This window comes from Pan troglodytes, chromosome X (genome assembly GCF_028858775.2).
Source record: "Pan troglodytes isolate AG18354 chromosome X, NHGRI_mPanTro3-v2.0_pri, whole genome shotgun sequence".
NCBI lineage: Eukaryota > Metazoa > Chordata > Mammalia > Primates > Hominidae > Pan > Pan troglodytes.
Genome location: NC_072421.2, coordinates 49965022 through 49979558, shown reverse-complemented (window position 1 = coordinate 49979558; position 14537 = coordinate 49965022). Strand labels below are relative to the sequence as shown.

Here is a 14537-nt window from a genome sequence, read left to right as displayed (position 1 = left end):
AGATTAACATTTCTTGGGTGCTTAAATTAACCCAAGCTTCTTTGGAAGGTTATTTTCCATCCACCATTTTCTTTTACCTGAGTGATATTACAGACACTCTTGAGACACTTTCTTGTACCTGAGTGAGATTATAGACATTCTCAAGGCAAAGACACAACTTTGCAATGGCCTGAGTCCCTCCGAATTGATTCAATATCAGGAGGCTGAGGTGGGAGGATTGTTTGAGCCCAGGAGGTCGACACTGCATGATTGCACCATTGCACTCCAGCCTGGGTGACAGAGTGAGACCCCATCTCAAAAGAAAATAAATAAATAAATAAAACAAACAAACAAATAAATCACAGGGACGAGTAGGGATTCCTACTCTTAGTTCATTAGACAGAAATAATGAAGTTCCTCCTAATTTTTCTTGACAAAAAGACTTCAGGCTGATCTCATTTCACAGAGGCCAGCCCACTCTCTCCTCTCTGAGAGGGTATTACTTTAAAAAAAAAAGACTCGAGGTCTGAAGTTCATAAAATGACTATCGAACAAAAGAAGCCAGACATAAAAGAGTACATGCTGAACAACTGCATTTAGAGAAGGTCTAAAGACAGACAACACTAATCTACAGTGAAAAGAAGTTAAGATAGGTGTCTTTGAGTTCTGGGGAATGTTTTGTTTCTTGATCTGGATGCTGTTTACAGGGATATGTTTACTTTGTAGAAATTCATCAAGTTATAAATGATATGTGCACTTTTCCTGTATATTTGATATACTTCAATATAAGAGTTTAAAAATGGCACTGGGTCTCACCTGCAGAGCAAGTGTGTAATGACACACTGTGGTGAGTGCTGGGCTACATACTTTCAGAGGATCTGGGCCTTCGTTTCTGGGTGTGAAACATACATTTGGAGGAAACACAGGTTTCTGGCACCAGGTCTACTGCATTTGAAAGTAAGAGTTGCGTGGGGGCCACTCTGTTTCTTGATCGGAAAAAGGCCTTTTGGTTGATGGCGTCCCTGATCAGAATTCCCTGTAGACAGTGAATAAGTGAGACAGTTACCAATGTGACCTGCAGGCCAGAGTCAGTTTTAGCATCTGGCTACTCCAAGAAATGGTAAATGGCAGGGTCCTGGATTTCTAATCAAATTATGCCACGAAATTGTGGGAAGAAATGTGTAATGGGTGACAGGGCAGTATCTCATTGTTTGGTACATGGTTCTGAACTCTATGGGTGGTTAATGCCCCCAGTTGTGAGCACCCATATTTCACCTGTGCCCCTCTGAGTCCAGATCACAAACCTACATACGAACCAAGTCTCCCAGTCCTAACAGTATGTGGATGTAAATGAAGTCTCTGCTAAAGAATTAGCTTAGCTGGGCGCAGTGGCTCACACCTGTAATCCCAGCACTTTGGGAGGCCAAGGCGGCTGGATCACCTGAAGTCAGGAGTTTGAGACCAGCCTGGCCAACATGGCAAAACCCTGTTTCTACTAAAAATACAAAAAATTAGCTGGGTGTGGTGGTGGGTGCCTGTAATCCCAGCTACTCGGTAGGCTGAGGCAGGAGAATTGCTTGAACCTAGGAGGCAGAGGTTGCGGTGAGCTGAGATCACGCCATTGCACTGCACTCCAGCCTGGGCGACAGAGCAAGACTCTGTCTCAAAAAAAAAAAAAAAAAAAAAAAAAGAATTAGCTTAAATTTCACTGGTTCTTGTCTCATCTGCTCATCTAGGAACTCCAGCCCACATGAAAAATAACCCAATTGTGTCTGCAAGTCCCCAGTAGGTTACAAACCAATCCGTTTTCACCATCTCCCATGTTCTTTCTTACTTATTCTGGGCCCCTATCTTTGTGTACTCTGACCATGAAGCTGTTTGAGAACTAGTTACCCCTTCCCTCCCCACCCCTGCCACTGCTGTATTTGTGCTCACCGTGGGAATGTTAGTGAAGGTGCCAAGGGTGCTACTTCCTGATACCCCTAAAGGCCCTAATCGTGGAGGTGCCTGACCATGTGCCAGACATTCTCAAACATGCCTGGATCTCAGTTTGAGCTCAAGGTTAACACATACCTGCTGAATACATGATGCCTTGGGTTCCACGATGGTATGATCTGAAGGCAGGCTCTGGCTGCTGTTACATTCCATTGCTCAATTTGGGGGTTAGTGACTCGTAGGGGAATAGGACTGGCCTTGAATGGCTGCCCTGTTGCTAAGGGACAATGCTGTTTTCCAGATATAGGAGGCATGAGGTTCAATTAGAAAGTGCCCAGCACAGCTGCTCCCCCTGGCGGTCTGTGCCTTCCACCAGCCGAGACAGGGAGGTCAGGTTCAGCATCTCTTGCCATTCATAGCTCTCAGTGAGTTCCTCTTAGAACTATGGTTGAGTGCAGGGTATTTAAAAGGGTTTTCTGTATCAGACAAACCCAAAATGAGGAATGTGCTATTAAAAATGTGAATGCCATACAAGATGAAGAAAGGTTGTGGAAATGTTCCAGATTAAAGGAGGCTAAAGAGAGATGACAACTAAATGCAATACTTCACCCTAAACCAGATCCTGCAATAGAGTGGGAAAATGCTATAAAGGACCTTACTGGGTCACCAGACAAAATTGGAATACAAATGGTAGATTAATGTATTCTATCAATGTTAAATTTTCTGAAGCTCTACTGTAGTGATGTGGGGAATATGCCTATTCTTAGGAAATGCACACTGACGTATTTAGGCATGGAGGGCCATGATATATGTAATTAATTTATCTTCATATCGTTCAAAAATACACACCCCCATTTATAAAAGAGTGCACATGTGCAAATGATAATACAAATGAGGTAAAATTTCCCAACAGGTAAATCTGGTAAAGAGCATACAGATGCTCTTTATACTATTTTTTATAACTTTTCTGTAAATTTGAAATGATTTCCAAATAAAAATGTTTAAAATTTTTAAAGGTCAGTTTCTGTGCAAGCAGTCAGGATCTGGTGGCACAGGCCTGCCTGGACTCTTCCCCTGGCAGAGATGAAGAATGAGGACATGGCTGTGTTCTTCCAGGTAGGGATACCAGACCCATCCCAAAAGGTAGTCAGACACCCTGCACGAAGTTGCCAAGTGCCATCCAAAGTCACCCATCTCTTGAGCTCCCCCATCCTACAAGACACCAAAAATAACAACTTTTTACATTTTCTCCTGAAAATTATGAGCCCTAGGTGTTAATGAAATCTCGGTTATGAAAGGAAGGTGTATTGGTTCATTAACTCATCCATCCATTCATTCATTCATTCAGTAAATGTTTTGAATACCTACTTACCATGTGACACGAGCTAAGGGAATGAGAATGCATCCCAAGGTACAAGAGGAGACACAACTCCTGTCCTAAAAAAGCCTATAAGCTAGTTGTGATGCACCCACAGCCACGTAAATAAACATATATTTCCAAATGAGTTGACCATGAAGTAGACTTGGGAAGCAATGGGGAGCCCAGCCTTTTACCAGAGCCAGTGGATCCAAGCCCCATGGATGTGATACGCGTTCAATTTCCCTCCAGGATTATCTAGGTAACAATTACTTTTGTACCTGATGCTGATGAGAGAAGGACTCATAGTGCTTACCCCATCCTGGGTTCATCCCATCTGTTTCGGCTTAGCTCTCTGCAGGCTGCTCTGCCCTCTGTCAGTATCAGGGAAGGGGCCAACAAGCCACTCTATCAATATCCCTGGGCTGATGGGCCAGCGAACTTTGGAAAACAGTCTTTCTACTGATCTGTGCCTGTGAGTAAACATAGCAACCGAACCCATAATGTTTTTAGAAGACGAAGACCACCAAATTCCCTCGTGTGCAAGCCTGGCAGCCTACTGGCCATGAGAGTCCCATCACTGGGATCTGAATCATGAAAGCAACATGACTGTCCTCCAAAAGGACAGAATAATGACCTTATGGGACAGCTGTGGTCCTTTCCACCCCCAATCCCAGGTGGCACCCACTGTGATGCCCTGCACACAAGGGACAAAAGTGGAGTTCATTGCCTTGGTACTCTAAATAGACAGCATCGGGGAGGGAGTTGTGGAGAATGTGTGTGTGACTGTATGTGACATGATGTGTGTCCCTTCTGTCCAGGGGTCTCAGGCGGGACTGACCCCCACCTCTGATGCATTCCGGGCCTGGTCCAAAGAAGTTTCAGTTTGGATCCAACAAACGTTTACTGAGTCCCTACAAAGTTCCAAGCCTTTTACTTTATACTTTGACACATTTTTATATCATTTTATCTTTAACAATAACCCTTTAAGGTAGGAATTATCTGCATTTTACAGATGATAAAACAATCGCAAAGAGGTTCATTGATTTGCTCAAGTATATCATACAGCTTTTTTTTTTCTTTTTTTTTTTTTTTAACACACACACACTATACTCTTAGCTGAGGCCTGTCTGCGTTGGTTGCTTATCTTACAGCATTTCTTGTCTTCTCTACTTTTGGAGCGACGGCTCCCCTTATACAAGCCCCCTTATTTCCTCTCCTTTCACTAGCCCAGGTGGGCTTTTCTTGTTTTAATACTGCATTTAATAGCACAAAAAATCACGAATACAAAGAAACTGGCAAAGGTGTTTGTCAATGATATCCCTGCCTCCTCCACTTTTCTGCTTTCATACCCATATATGTAATGGGCTACATTTTTTAGAAACTTTTCTTTTTCCCCCCAAACATATAACTGTTATGTGATTGGTCAATTGAAGCTGAAACACCCATGGAGAAAGATGTTTTACGGTTACAAGGGCACACCCCCCCCCCCCACCACCCCCCTCCCCCCCACACTTTCCCACACAATCTTTTGGAGGAATATAGGATATGTACCAGTGTCAGCATTTTCCTGCTCCTGCCTTCCTCACCCAGAGTATTTCTACCATTTAATTTCCCTTTCATCAACTGCTTAGACTAGAGCCTCTTCTCCCTCCCCTTCTATTTCTCTTCCAATCAGGACCTTTTGGACACTGGGTACTGTTCAATTCTTACTCTGTCAGGCCCATGGGCCATGGTCAAGTAGGTCCTTTAGATCTCGATGCCAGTTGTAGTATTGGTGTCGTCATCTTCCATTGCAGGTAGGTCTGTGTGTCACTTCAGTAGGCTTGTGTGTTCATTTCTTTCACTTTTTCTGACTCATGTTCTAGCACCTGTTTGTGATAGAACAGTAAATACCCTTCACTGTCCAGTACGTCCTTAATACTGGCCTTAGTGATGACGGCATCATCACACTTGAACCACTGGTCCTTGTGGTGCCGGATGAAGCTGGTATAGTGGCCACTCTCCAAGGTTCCTTGGTGATTAACCACAGCAAACAAGGAATACTTATTTTCGTTGTTTCCACTATTGGTTGGCAGCTGCAATTGTCCATTCATTCTGCTCTCTTTACTTGAGGCCATAAACGGCGTCATATCCAGCTCCAGAGGAAAGGAAATGTATGTAGTGATCTTGCGCCTCTGTTTCGCTGAATGTTCAAACCGTTTGAAATGAAAACAGGCAACGACAGGTAATTTATTCATTGTGAGCTGTTTGGTAGATTCCTGGTAGCTTTGGCAACTACCACATTTGATTTTGGCACTGCTTCCTAAGTGCTCTGGCCTCGTAAACCTCCGCAAGCAGTCCGTGAGGGTGGTGATTCCTGGTATGTGGCTTTCCCCGTTCACACTGCTCTCCCTCCCTGGGCTCATGGGCCAGAAGGAGGTGCAAGAGCCAGGCAAGTCCAAACTAATGTCCCAGCATGGGTCTATCGTGGTGGAGACGCCATGGCAGGCTTGACAGGTGACATCAGACTGCAGGCCACCTGTGAAGATTTGGTCTATGATGCAGTTACAGTGGTTGGGATTGTTGGCCGCCTTCCCGACATCATCACCTTTGCAGTGCCTGTGCAGGACATCTAACGCTGCAATGAGGAACTCGTGGGCATCCTGTTGCCTGTACCCTGCTAAATGGCGGGCATGTATCCACACCAGGTGCAGTAACTTATAGGGCACATGAGGAGACGGGTTTCCAGAATACAACTCCCGAAACAGCGACGACATCTCACAGACCAGACACAACTCGGGACTCGGCATCTCACATCGGTGCCTGTCAGAGAGAAAGAAATCTCTCAGTATCGGCGTGTGGGTGAGGGCCTGGACAATGCAGTTCATAAAGCACGTGTTGCCAAGATTGATGAGTCCTCTTAAACCGATCGTAAAGCTGGAGGTGATTCTTCTTCTCCTCGGGTTGTGCCCCAGCAGTTCTAATTCTGGTTTGGTTGTTTCCCAGGTTGGGAATTTCTCACCAAGGCCTGGCACTGAACACTGCTGGTGAGAAACCTCTGTTGAGGTGGAGGCTTGTAATTTCAAAGCTTCTCCTTGCTCTTCTTTGGCAATTTGCTCAATGTCTTTGTCATATACATAGTCCTTACACATAAAGCAGTATATACCTCCGTAATACAGGTCTACTGCTAAGTTGTGTTGTTTCGTCTCTGCGTGCTCGTGAATGTGTTTCTCCGTGAAGCAGCCAAAGAAGACACAGGAAAGGCAAGAGTGGAGTCTGTTCAGATGGGTGCCACACACATGGCAGATGCACGACTTTGCCTTGCTTTTCCTGGTCTCTGGGGTTCCACACCACACGAAGCACTGGTAGATAACCCGCAGTTCCTGCCTCCAGTTCTCTCCCACCTTAAAGCTGTTCACGTGAGAACAGCCTGGTGGCCCCACGGCAAAATCCACATCCAGGCATCCGCCCCCAGGGCCGCGCCGGGGCCGGGGCCGGGGCGGGGGCCGGGGCCTAGGCTGCGGCGGGGTACGGAGCCGGGTCTGGGGCCGGGGCCGGGGTCGGCGGCGCGGCGCACGACTGCGACGCGGAGAGGGATCGGGGGGCCGCGGTGGATCGGAGGGAAGGGTGGGGGGAGGAACCTCGTCGCTGTTGCCGCCACCGCCGCTCCGCGCTGGGTTCTCATCCTCCAGCTCCTGCTTCGGCTCCTGCTCCGCCTCCCGGACCGGCTCGGGTTCGGGCTCCAGCTTGAGCTCAGCCCGGCGGCCCGGACCCTCCGCCGTCTCCACCTTCCCGGCGGCGTCCACCTTCCCCGCCGTCTCCACCTTCTCGGTGGCGTCCACCTTCCCCGCCGCCTCCACCTTCCCCGCCGCCTCCGCCTTCCCCTCCACCTTCGCCTCCGCCTCCACCTTCCTCTCCGCCTTCTCCGCCGTCTCCGCCGTCTCCGCCTCCTCTACCTCCTCCGCCTCCACTGGCGGCGGCTCCTCCCCCTGCTCGCAGGGCTCGGGCGGCCACTGGGCGTGGCGGCGCGGGGGCCACGCAGACCTACGGTGTCCCCCGCCCGGCCTGAGGGAGCGCGGTGGCTGTGGCAGCTGGACCCAAAAGGGACTTTCACTGAAGGAGGCGGCGGCGGAAGCAGGCGACGCCCCCGGGAATCCTCCCGCCGAAGCCCCCTAGTGGAGGCTGCTTCTGCAGCCAGGCCCCGTTTCCTTTAATTCAGTATTTTCCAAACTTGCTTGTTCACGACAATCACGTGGGGAGCGTGTTAAAATTACAGATTCCTTGGCTCCACCCGCAGGCCTACTGAATCAGAATCTCGAAGGGAGGTACTCCGGAACCTGTATCTCTAACTAGGGCCCCAGAGGCTGCTTATGATCAGGCAAGTTTGGGAAACACAGCTCTAATTCATTGAGGCTGGCGGGAAGGGGGGCGGGGACCGCGCAGTCTCTTTAAGGCGCTTCCAGCTCTCGGCTCCAATCGCTGCTCTGACCCCCTTCATCGTCTCCTCCCCTCTCCTCGTCCTTCCCCTCGTCTATGCAGGCTTCCCTCGGCCACTGCGGGGCTGGGGGCCGAGCGGGTGCCAAGTCCAGAAATGTTTCTGAGGCTGTGAAATGTCCCCTCTGAGGGGGGTCCTAGGGAGCGCAGGCAGAAGCCGTGACAGGCCATCATTTCGGCGGCCGAGCCTGCCTCTAGCCTCGTCCCTGTCTCCCCTCCCACGCCAGGTCCTGCGCTTCCCGAAAAGGATGAAGCTCCAGCTGCAGTTCTGGGGAGGCCTGGACCCCAGCTCCGGGGGGGCCGGGCTACCAAGGCCGCTGGGCCTGGAGAGGCGCGTCCCTGGCCCATCTTATCAGCGCTCTGCAGGGTCTGGGCCTGCTGCTCGCGTCCTCCTGGGCTCCCAAGGCCACGGGTGGGTTGATGGCTTGACAGCCGGCCTCCTGGCCCAGCAGACGCTGAACAGCCCGAGGGCACAATCCACCTCTTCTCTCCAAGGCCAGCTGGAGGGACAAGGCACGACAAGGCCATCCCTACAGCTGGCACTTCCCCTACAGCTGAGAGGGGGCCTAAACTACAGGACACACTCCCAAGACCCTTAAGCCCTGGCAGCATCCGGGGGGGGGGGCAGCAGGTGGAAGTGGAAAGAAGCCCGTGGAGCTGCCAGCAGGGAGAGGGAGTCGGACATGAGGCTGAGAGGCCTCTGGGAACCCTTGTGCCAAGGGGCTGCTGGCACTGGGCAGCAGCACCCCAGAGCCCACGAGGAGTGTGCCCAGAGCAAGTGGCTCAGACCTGGGTCATGGCTCGAGGGTGTCGGGCTGTAGCTGCTGGTCCCAGAGAGTGCAGCCCAGGGCAGGCATCAGGACAGGAGTAGGAGGAGAAAGAGTGTTCTAGGAAGAGTCTCGTCCCCTAATCCTGGTGGTGGCTGGCTGTAGCCTAGTGCACGCTGTCTGGCTTGTGCGGCTGTGCTGCCTGAGTATACATACCCTAGCAACATTCTTCTTGCTCAGCACTGGACATCAGCTCTCCACCTGGCCCCTTCCTCTAGGGAGGGGATGGGGAGGCCTCCTAGGGTTGGCAGCAGGAGTTGGTCCTCAGGAATCAGGAGCCCTTGAAAGGAGGATGCGTGGTTCCCACAAAACTGAGGGTTGCCCTGGGCCCTACCCTTCCTGAGTCAGCTCTTGCTTCAATTCCTTGAAGCACCCCAGCATCCTTTCAATAAATGCCTGCCCTTTGTGGCCTGCAACCAGAGGAACTGCAACTAGCACACTCACTGAAGGAATCCTGCTGCTGCTGCTGCTGCTGCTGCTGCTGCTGCTGCTGCTGCTGCTGCTAAAAACAACCGAGGTCATGGATGAGGGGGTGGAGGATACTCTCATCCCACCTCCAGACTGACAACAAAAAGACCTAAAGATCTCTGTGTACCTGGGACTGTCTACCATTGAAGATTAGCCATGGTAACTTGTTGACTTAGTGATCAACTTCCTGCAGAAGCCCATAGGTCCACCTGGACTCTGCCCAGGCCAGCGTGTTCTGAAAATGGAGGGCTCTGTCACCATTCACTCAACAAATGTTTATTCTGCACTGACCGAGGGCCAGATGTACTAAGAGCTGTGGACACAGCACTCCAACTTACCCCAGGGCTACTGAAATCAGGGATGGCTTCCCCAAAAGGCACACTAAGGAAAGTCTATGTCACTAGCAGAGAAGAGGCACCAAAAACAAAAAATCAAAAAAGAAAAAATACCAGAAACAGTTTGACATTTGATTTTTTTTAAGTAGTCCTCGTGGGAAAAATCAGAACTTTGTTGTACTTCCTTACATTCATTTCCTGATTACATGATGCTTTTGTTTTGAATCACGTGTGGAGGGTGTCACCAAAATCTTTAGATGCTTTGTCCTTATGTGGATCTGGACCCAGATCCTAGCAAATGTTACCATTTCTGCCTCACAAAGATCTGACAGAATGCAGGCAGTTGGGGCTATCCTTAGGAGAGACAGCTCTCCTTCGCAGTAGATGCACCTGGGTGATAAATCCAACTCTGACCACAAGGTGGCAAAAGAGTAAATGACAATTCCTCATATGTGTTTTGTATGTTTATATAAAACTATTGGTTTATATAAAATGCTCTCTAAAAATATTAAGAAAAACGTGTGCTCCTTCACACATTTTTGGGTTGATGTCTGATATTTTGCATCATAAATGTCAATTGGCTACAAATAATGTAATTTGTGACAAATGTTAATATTCAAAAATAAAACTGTTATGTCACTATTTCACATGAATCCGGTGAAACCTAAATACCTTAGTGACTTGAGAGCCACCATCATCTGTTTTAAAAATGTATAACTGAGCTCTTCTTTGATACTTGGAAGTTGTACATTTTCCCTTTTCTCAGCTCTTAATTCCATTCTGTTTTTCCAACAGAATTTTGTCTCAATAATTGTCTATTTTTTCACTTGAAATGTTTTTGATTATCCTATCGTATTTCTCTGCAGCAAAAATGTGTATGTATTTTTCAATTTAAATGCTCTTTAAATGTTCCTCTGATTATAAGGCTCTAAGTGTTGTTTAAAATTTTGCTCTTGTTTGAATTATCATGACAATTAGTATTAGAATAAAATGGATCAAAACATTGTGAATATATTACAAATTTTGATAGGTAATTATTAAATGTAAAACAAAAGTTCATTGTAGATAGGGCTTTTTTAAAAAAATTAATGGGTGTATCCATGGATAAACATTGCTTTTTGCTAGAATGAGATAGGCTTCAGCATCAATTCTCTTCCTATTTTTTGTTTGGTTAAATGTTAGCACACAGAAACCTCATTTATATGAATAAGTGAATAGGAATGGACATTTTGTTTTAGCAATGCATGCAAGTCTTTGAATTCCTTTGGAGATATATGGGGGGAAATTACACAATGATTTATCCTCAAAATTATTTCTCATGATTTATCAGCTGATAACTTCATAGGTTTTTTCTTCAATTCTACTGGAAGCAAAGAATTGGAAACCATCTGAGTTGCAAAAGGATTTTTATCCCCATTCATTTGTTAGAGCAAGTTGTTTGTTTACCATCGTCAGCATTGTTTGGAATTGTCTCTCCTGTGCCCCAAGGATTTTACATCACAGGGCAGTGCACCCAGGTTAAGATTCAGGATAGGTAAAAGATATGCTTTTTCTTTTGTAAAGTGCAAAAAGGACCATTGTGAAAGGGGAGATAGAAAAAGAGAACCAGTTTGATTCCTACACTGCAAGTGTGTTCTCTGGCAGGTCAATTTTAAAAGACTACACAGGAAATTTGAGGATATAGAAATTGATCCCCTTAAAACTCCTGTACTCCAGGGTGATGCACATTCCACTTTAAAAGTTGCTAGTTTATATTTATTATTATAAAAGTAATATATACAATATTCGTGTTTTTTTAATAACAAGGTATACAAGGCATAACATGAAAAGTTAAAGCTCTTCCCTCCCCCGCCAATCACACCCATTTTTATTCCCCTGAGATAACTACTTGTTAGCACTTTCACATTTAGCCTTTAAGAAATTGTCTATGCAAATACAAGCATGTTTTATACATGCAGTTGTCCCTTGGTAATCCATGGGAGATTGGTTCCAGGACCCCTGTGGATACCAAAATCCATAGAGATTCAGGTCCCTGATATAAAATGTTGTGTAGTATTTGCATATAACCTATACACAGCCCCTCATATACTTTGAATCATCTCTAGGTTACTTTGAATCATCTCTAGGTTACTTTTTGTATCATACCTGATACAATGCAGATGCTATGTAAATAGTTGCCGTACTCTATTGTTTAGGGCAGCGATCCCTAACCTGTTTGGCACCACCAGGGACCCGTTTTGTGGAAGACTTTTTTTTTTTAACGGCGGTTGGGAAGGGATGGGGGGCTCCAGGGGCGGGGAGATGGTTTCCGGATGAAACTGTGCCACCTCAGATCACCAGGCATTAGATTCTCATAAGGCGCGTGCAACTTAGATCCCTCGCATGCACAGTTCACAATAGCGTTCGTGCTCCTATGAGAATCTAATGCCGCTGCTGATCTGACAAGAGGCGGAGCTCAGGCCATAATGCTGGACCGCCCGCTGCTCACCTCCTGCTGTGCGGCCCGGTTCCTAACAGGTGGCCCCCGGGTTGGAGACCCCTGGTTTAGGGAATAGTGACAAGAAAAAAAGTCTGTACCTGTTTGGTACAGATGCAACCATCCTTTTTTTTTCCTGAATATTTTCCATCTGTGTTTGGTTGAATCCCATGACTCGGAACCCACGGATATGGAGGTCCAGCTGTATTTTTTTTAATGAAATATAAATTAGACTGTAATATATAGAAGTTCTCTCCAAATTGATCTACACACCCAATGCAATGCCAGTAAAAACTTCCAATGAGTTTTTTGGGGTAGACTTTAAAAAGTGATCCTTAAATTACCATAAAAGACTAAAAGGCATTTTCCCCCTTCCTGATTTCTCTTTCTCCTTTCTGGAAATGAGGATTTAAAGGCTATAGCTGATAGCCATTTTGCAACCAATCATGATGGAAAGACCAAAAAGCTGATCACCTCTGGACCTATCCTTACATGAGAAAAAAATATATCATATTTTGTCAACTCTAAGAGGTACATCTTAAATGAAAATCATTTAAAGATTTTCAACATCCCTGAAATCTTTAAATGACAATTTATGATTATATTTGGCAGCATTTTTTTTTTCTTTCTTGGTGGCACATAATATACTGGAGTGTCTCACAGGCAATAGTGTCTTAAGATCAGTGTAATGCTCAAAATGTCATCCTATTTAAGTCTTTGTTATTTGGATCCTGGTTATATGTAGCTGAATACAATATTCCTAGGTGATAGCAGGCTTCTTATTTTCACTCCTGATGGAATTTCAAGTTCTTTTCCTGGCCTTTAAGGCCCTACTGATTCTGGCCTTAGACTCTTAGACCTCACTTTCTATCAACTTAGCATTGCCTCAAACAAACTCGATTTATTGCTGTTCCTTGAATAAGCTAAGCTGGCTTCTGCTTCCAGGCCTATGCCTTTATTGTTTCTTCTTCTTCTTCTTTTTTTTTTTTTTTTGGAAAGCTCTTCCCTTAAACACCATCACCACATGATATGTTAAATCACCACCACATGATATATTATATATTACGCACACACACACATAATCAATATAAACTCCATGAGAGTAAAATGTTTACTATTGTATTCCCAATGCCCCCTTGGGACTTAATACATATTTAAATATTTGTAAAATGAACAAATGTATGTTTTTCATTGTGCATGAAATCAACCATATTTTCTTATGTTTATTGATCATTTTGTATTACCTTTTTTGCAAACTGCCTATTGACATCCTTTGCCTATTTTTCTTGTGGCTTCTTATTAATCATTATCATAAGTAACACTTGTATGGTACTTGAAGTATGCCAAAAGCTGCTCTATTAAATTATTTAAACCTCACCACAATTTTGAGAAGTAGGTGCTGTTATCATCCCCATTTTACATGTGAAGGAACTGAGGCACAGAGAGATTGAGAGACACCCAAGAGGTTGGGCTGTTAGCTACTAGCCCATTGTGTGTCAGAGTCTAGTGTACATATGTGTTTTTCCCATTTATCATTGGCTGTTGTATTTTACTTTATTTTTTACCATATGATGTTTAAGATTATTATGTAAACAAGTTTCTGAAACTTTTGTTTGTGGATCCTGAATTTTGGTGTTGTATTTGTGAAAGTTTTTTTTTTCCTGATTATAAAAGTATAGAGCAAGGGAAAAGGGCCCGAGACAAAAAAAAAGGGTGGGGGCTTGATGATTTCAACAAACGAAAATAAGGCCAGAAGGGCTTGAGCTTAGTGACCAAGAAGGAGGAGAGTGGCATAAGTGGAGGATGAAGATAGAGGTGCAGGCAGGGGCCAGATTACCTGGAGCTTTGTAGACAATTATATAGAATTTGAATATTGTCTCAATTGCAATGAGAATCATTTGAAAGATTTTAAGCAAGGAAATGACATGAAATGATTTATGGTTTACATACAATAATTGTAATCAAATCATAATAATAGTAACTAACATTTATTAATTGCTTATGATATGCCAGGCAGTGTTTTATAAGTGTCTTATCACACCCTGATGGGGTAGGTACTAATATTATTCTCACTATACCGATGAGGAAACTGAGGCACAAAAACCTTAAGTACCTTCAATTTGCCTACGCTTACTTTTTGCTTCTATGCCTCTTCCTATTCAGAATATACCTAATTTCAACAATGAGATGTCTGATGCCTACTTTTTCCATGCCACTAATGTCTCACTAGTGGCCTGCAAGTCTTTACACAGGTAAAGAAAAGGGAAAGAGCAAATCCATTTAGCACCAGGGCCCCTAGGTCTAAGAGTTGATCAGGTAGGCTCCTCCCATCCATTTGGACCATGCCCAACTGCTTAGGAATAGCCATGCTGCTGGCCCATTCATGATTACCAAGGGAGTCAGCTCAGCAACCCCTGCTACCAATGCAGCAGGACTAGGCCTTGCATCCTGTACTCCTGTAGCCATACCAGCAATCAGGGAACTGAGGAATGGGGTCATCAGGATCTACCACAGGCTTCCAGGAGATTCCAGCCCTACAGAGGGAAGAAGCAAGGCTAGTGGTGTGGAAGGGGCAGGGAATGGAGGAGCCCAAGCCTTCCTTCAAGCACACATCTAGCCCTAGGTAGCCTGCACCCATGTGATTCCAATGGCCCAAGCCCTTCTCTGGCTGAAAGAAAGGAAAG

The 14537-nt window shown here is 45.8% G+C and overlaps 1 protein-coding gene across 1 annotated transcript; it reads right to left on the bottom strand.

The window, feature by feature from the left end:
* Positions 1–4372: 4372 nt before the first annotated feature.
* On the bottom strand, positions 4373–6658 carry USP27X (ubiquitin specific peptidase 27 X-linked). Its single transcript, XM_016947576.4, has one exon. The coding sequence runs from the start codon at positions 6403–6405 to the stop codon at positions 5089–5091; it is 1317 nt and encodes a 438-aa protein (XP_016803065.2). The 5' UTR covers positions 6406–6658; the 3' UTR covers positions 4373–5088.
* Between the last annotated feature and the right edge of the window lie 7879 nt (positions 6659–14537).

What these genes read in the sequence shown, in the direction of transcription:
- USP27X (XM_016947576.4), bottom strand. Translation starts at nt 6,405, where the DNA reads ATGTGTAAGGACTATGTATATGACAAAGACATTGAGCAAATTGCCAAA.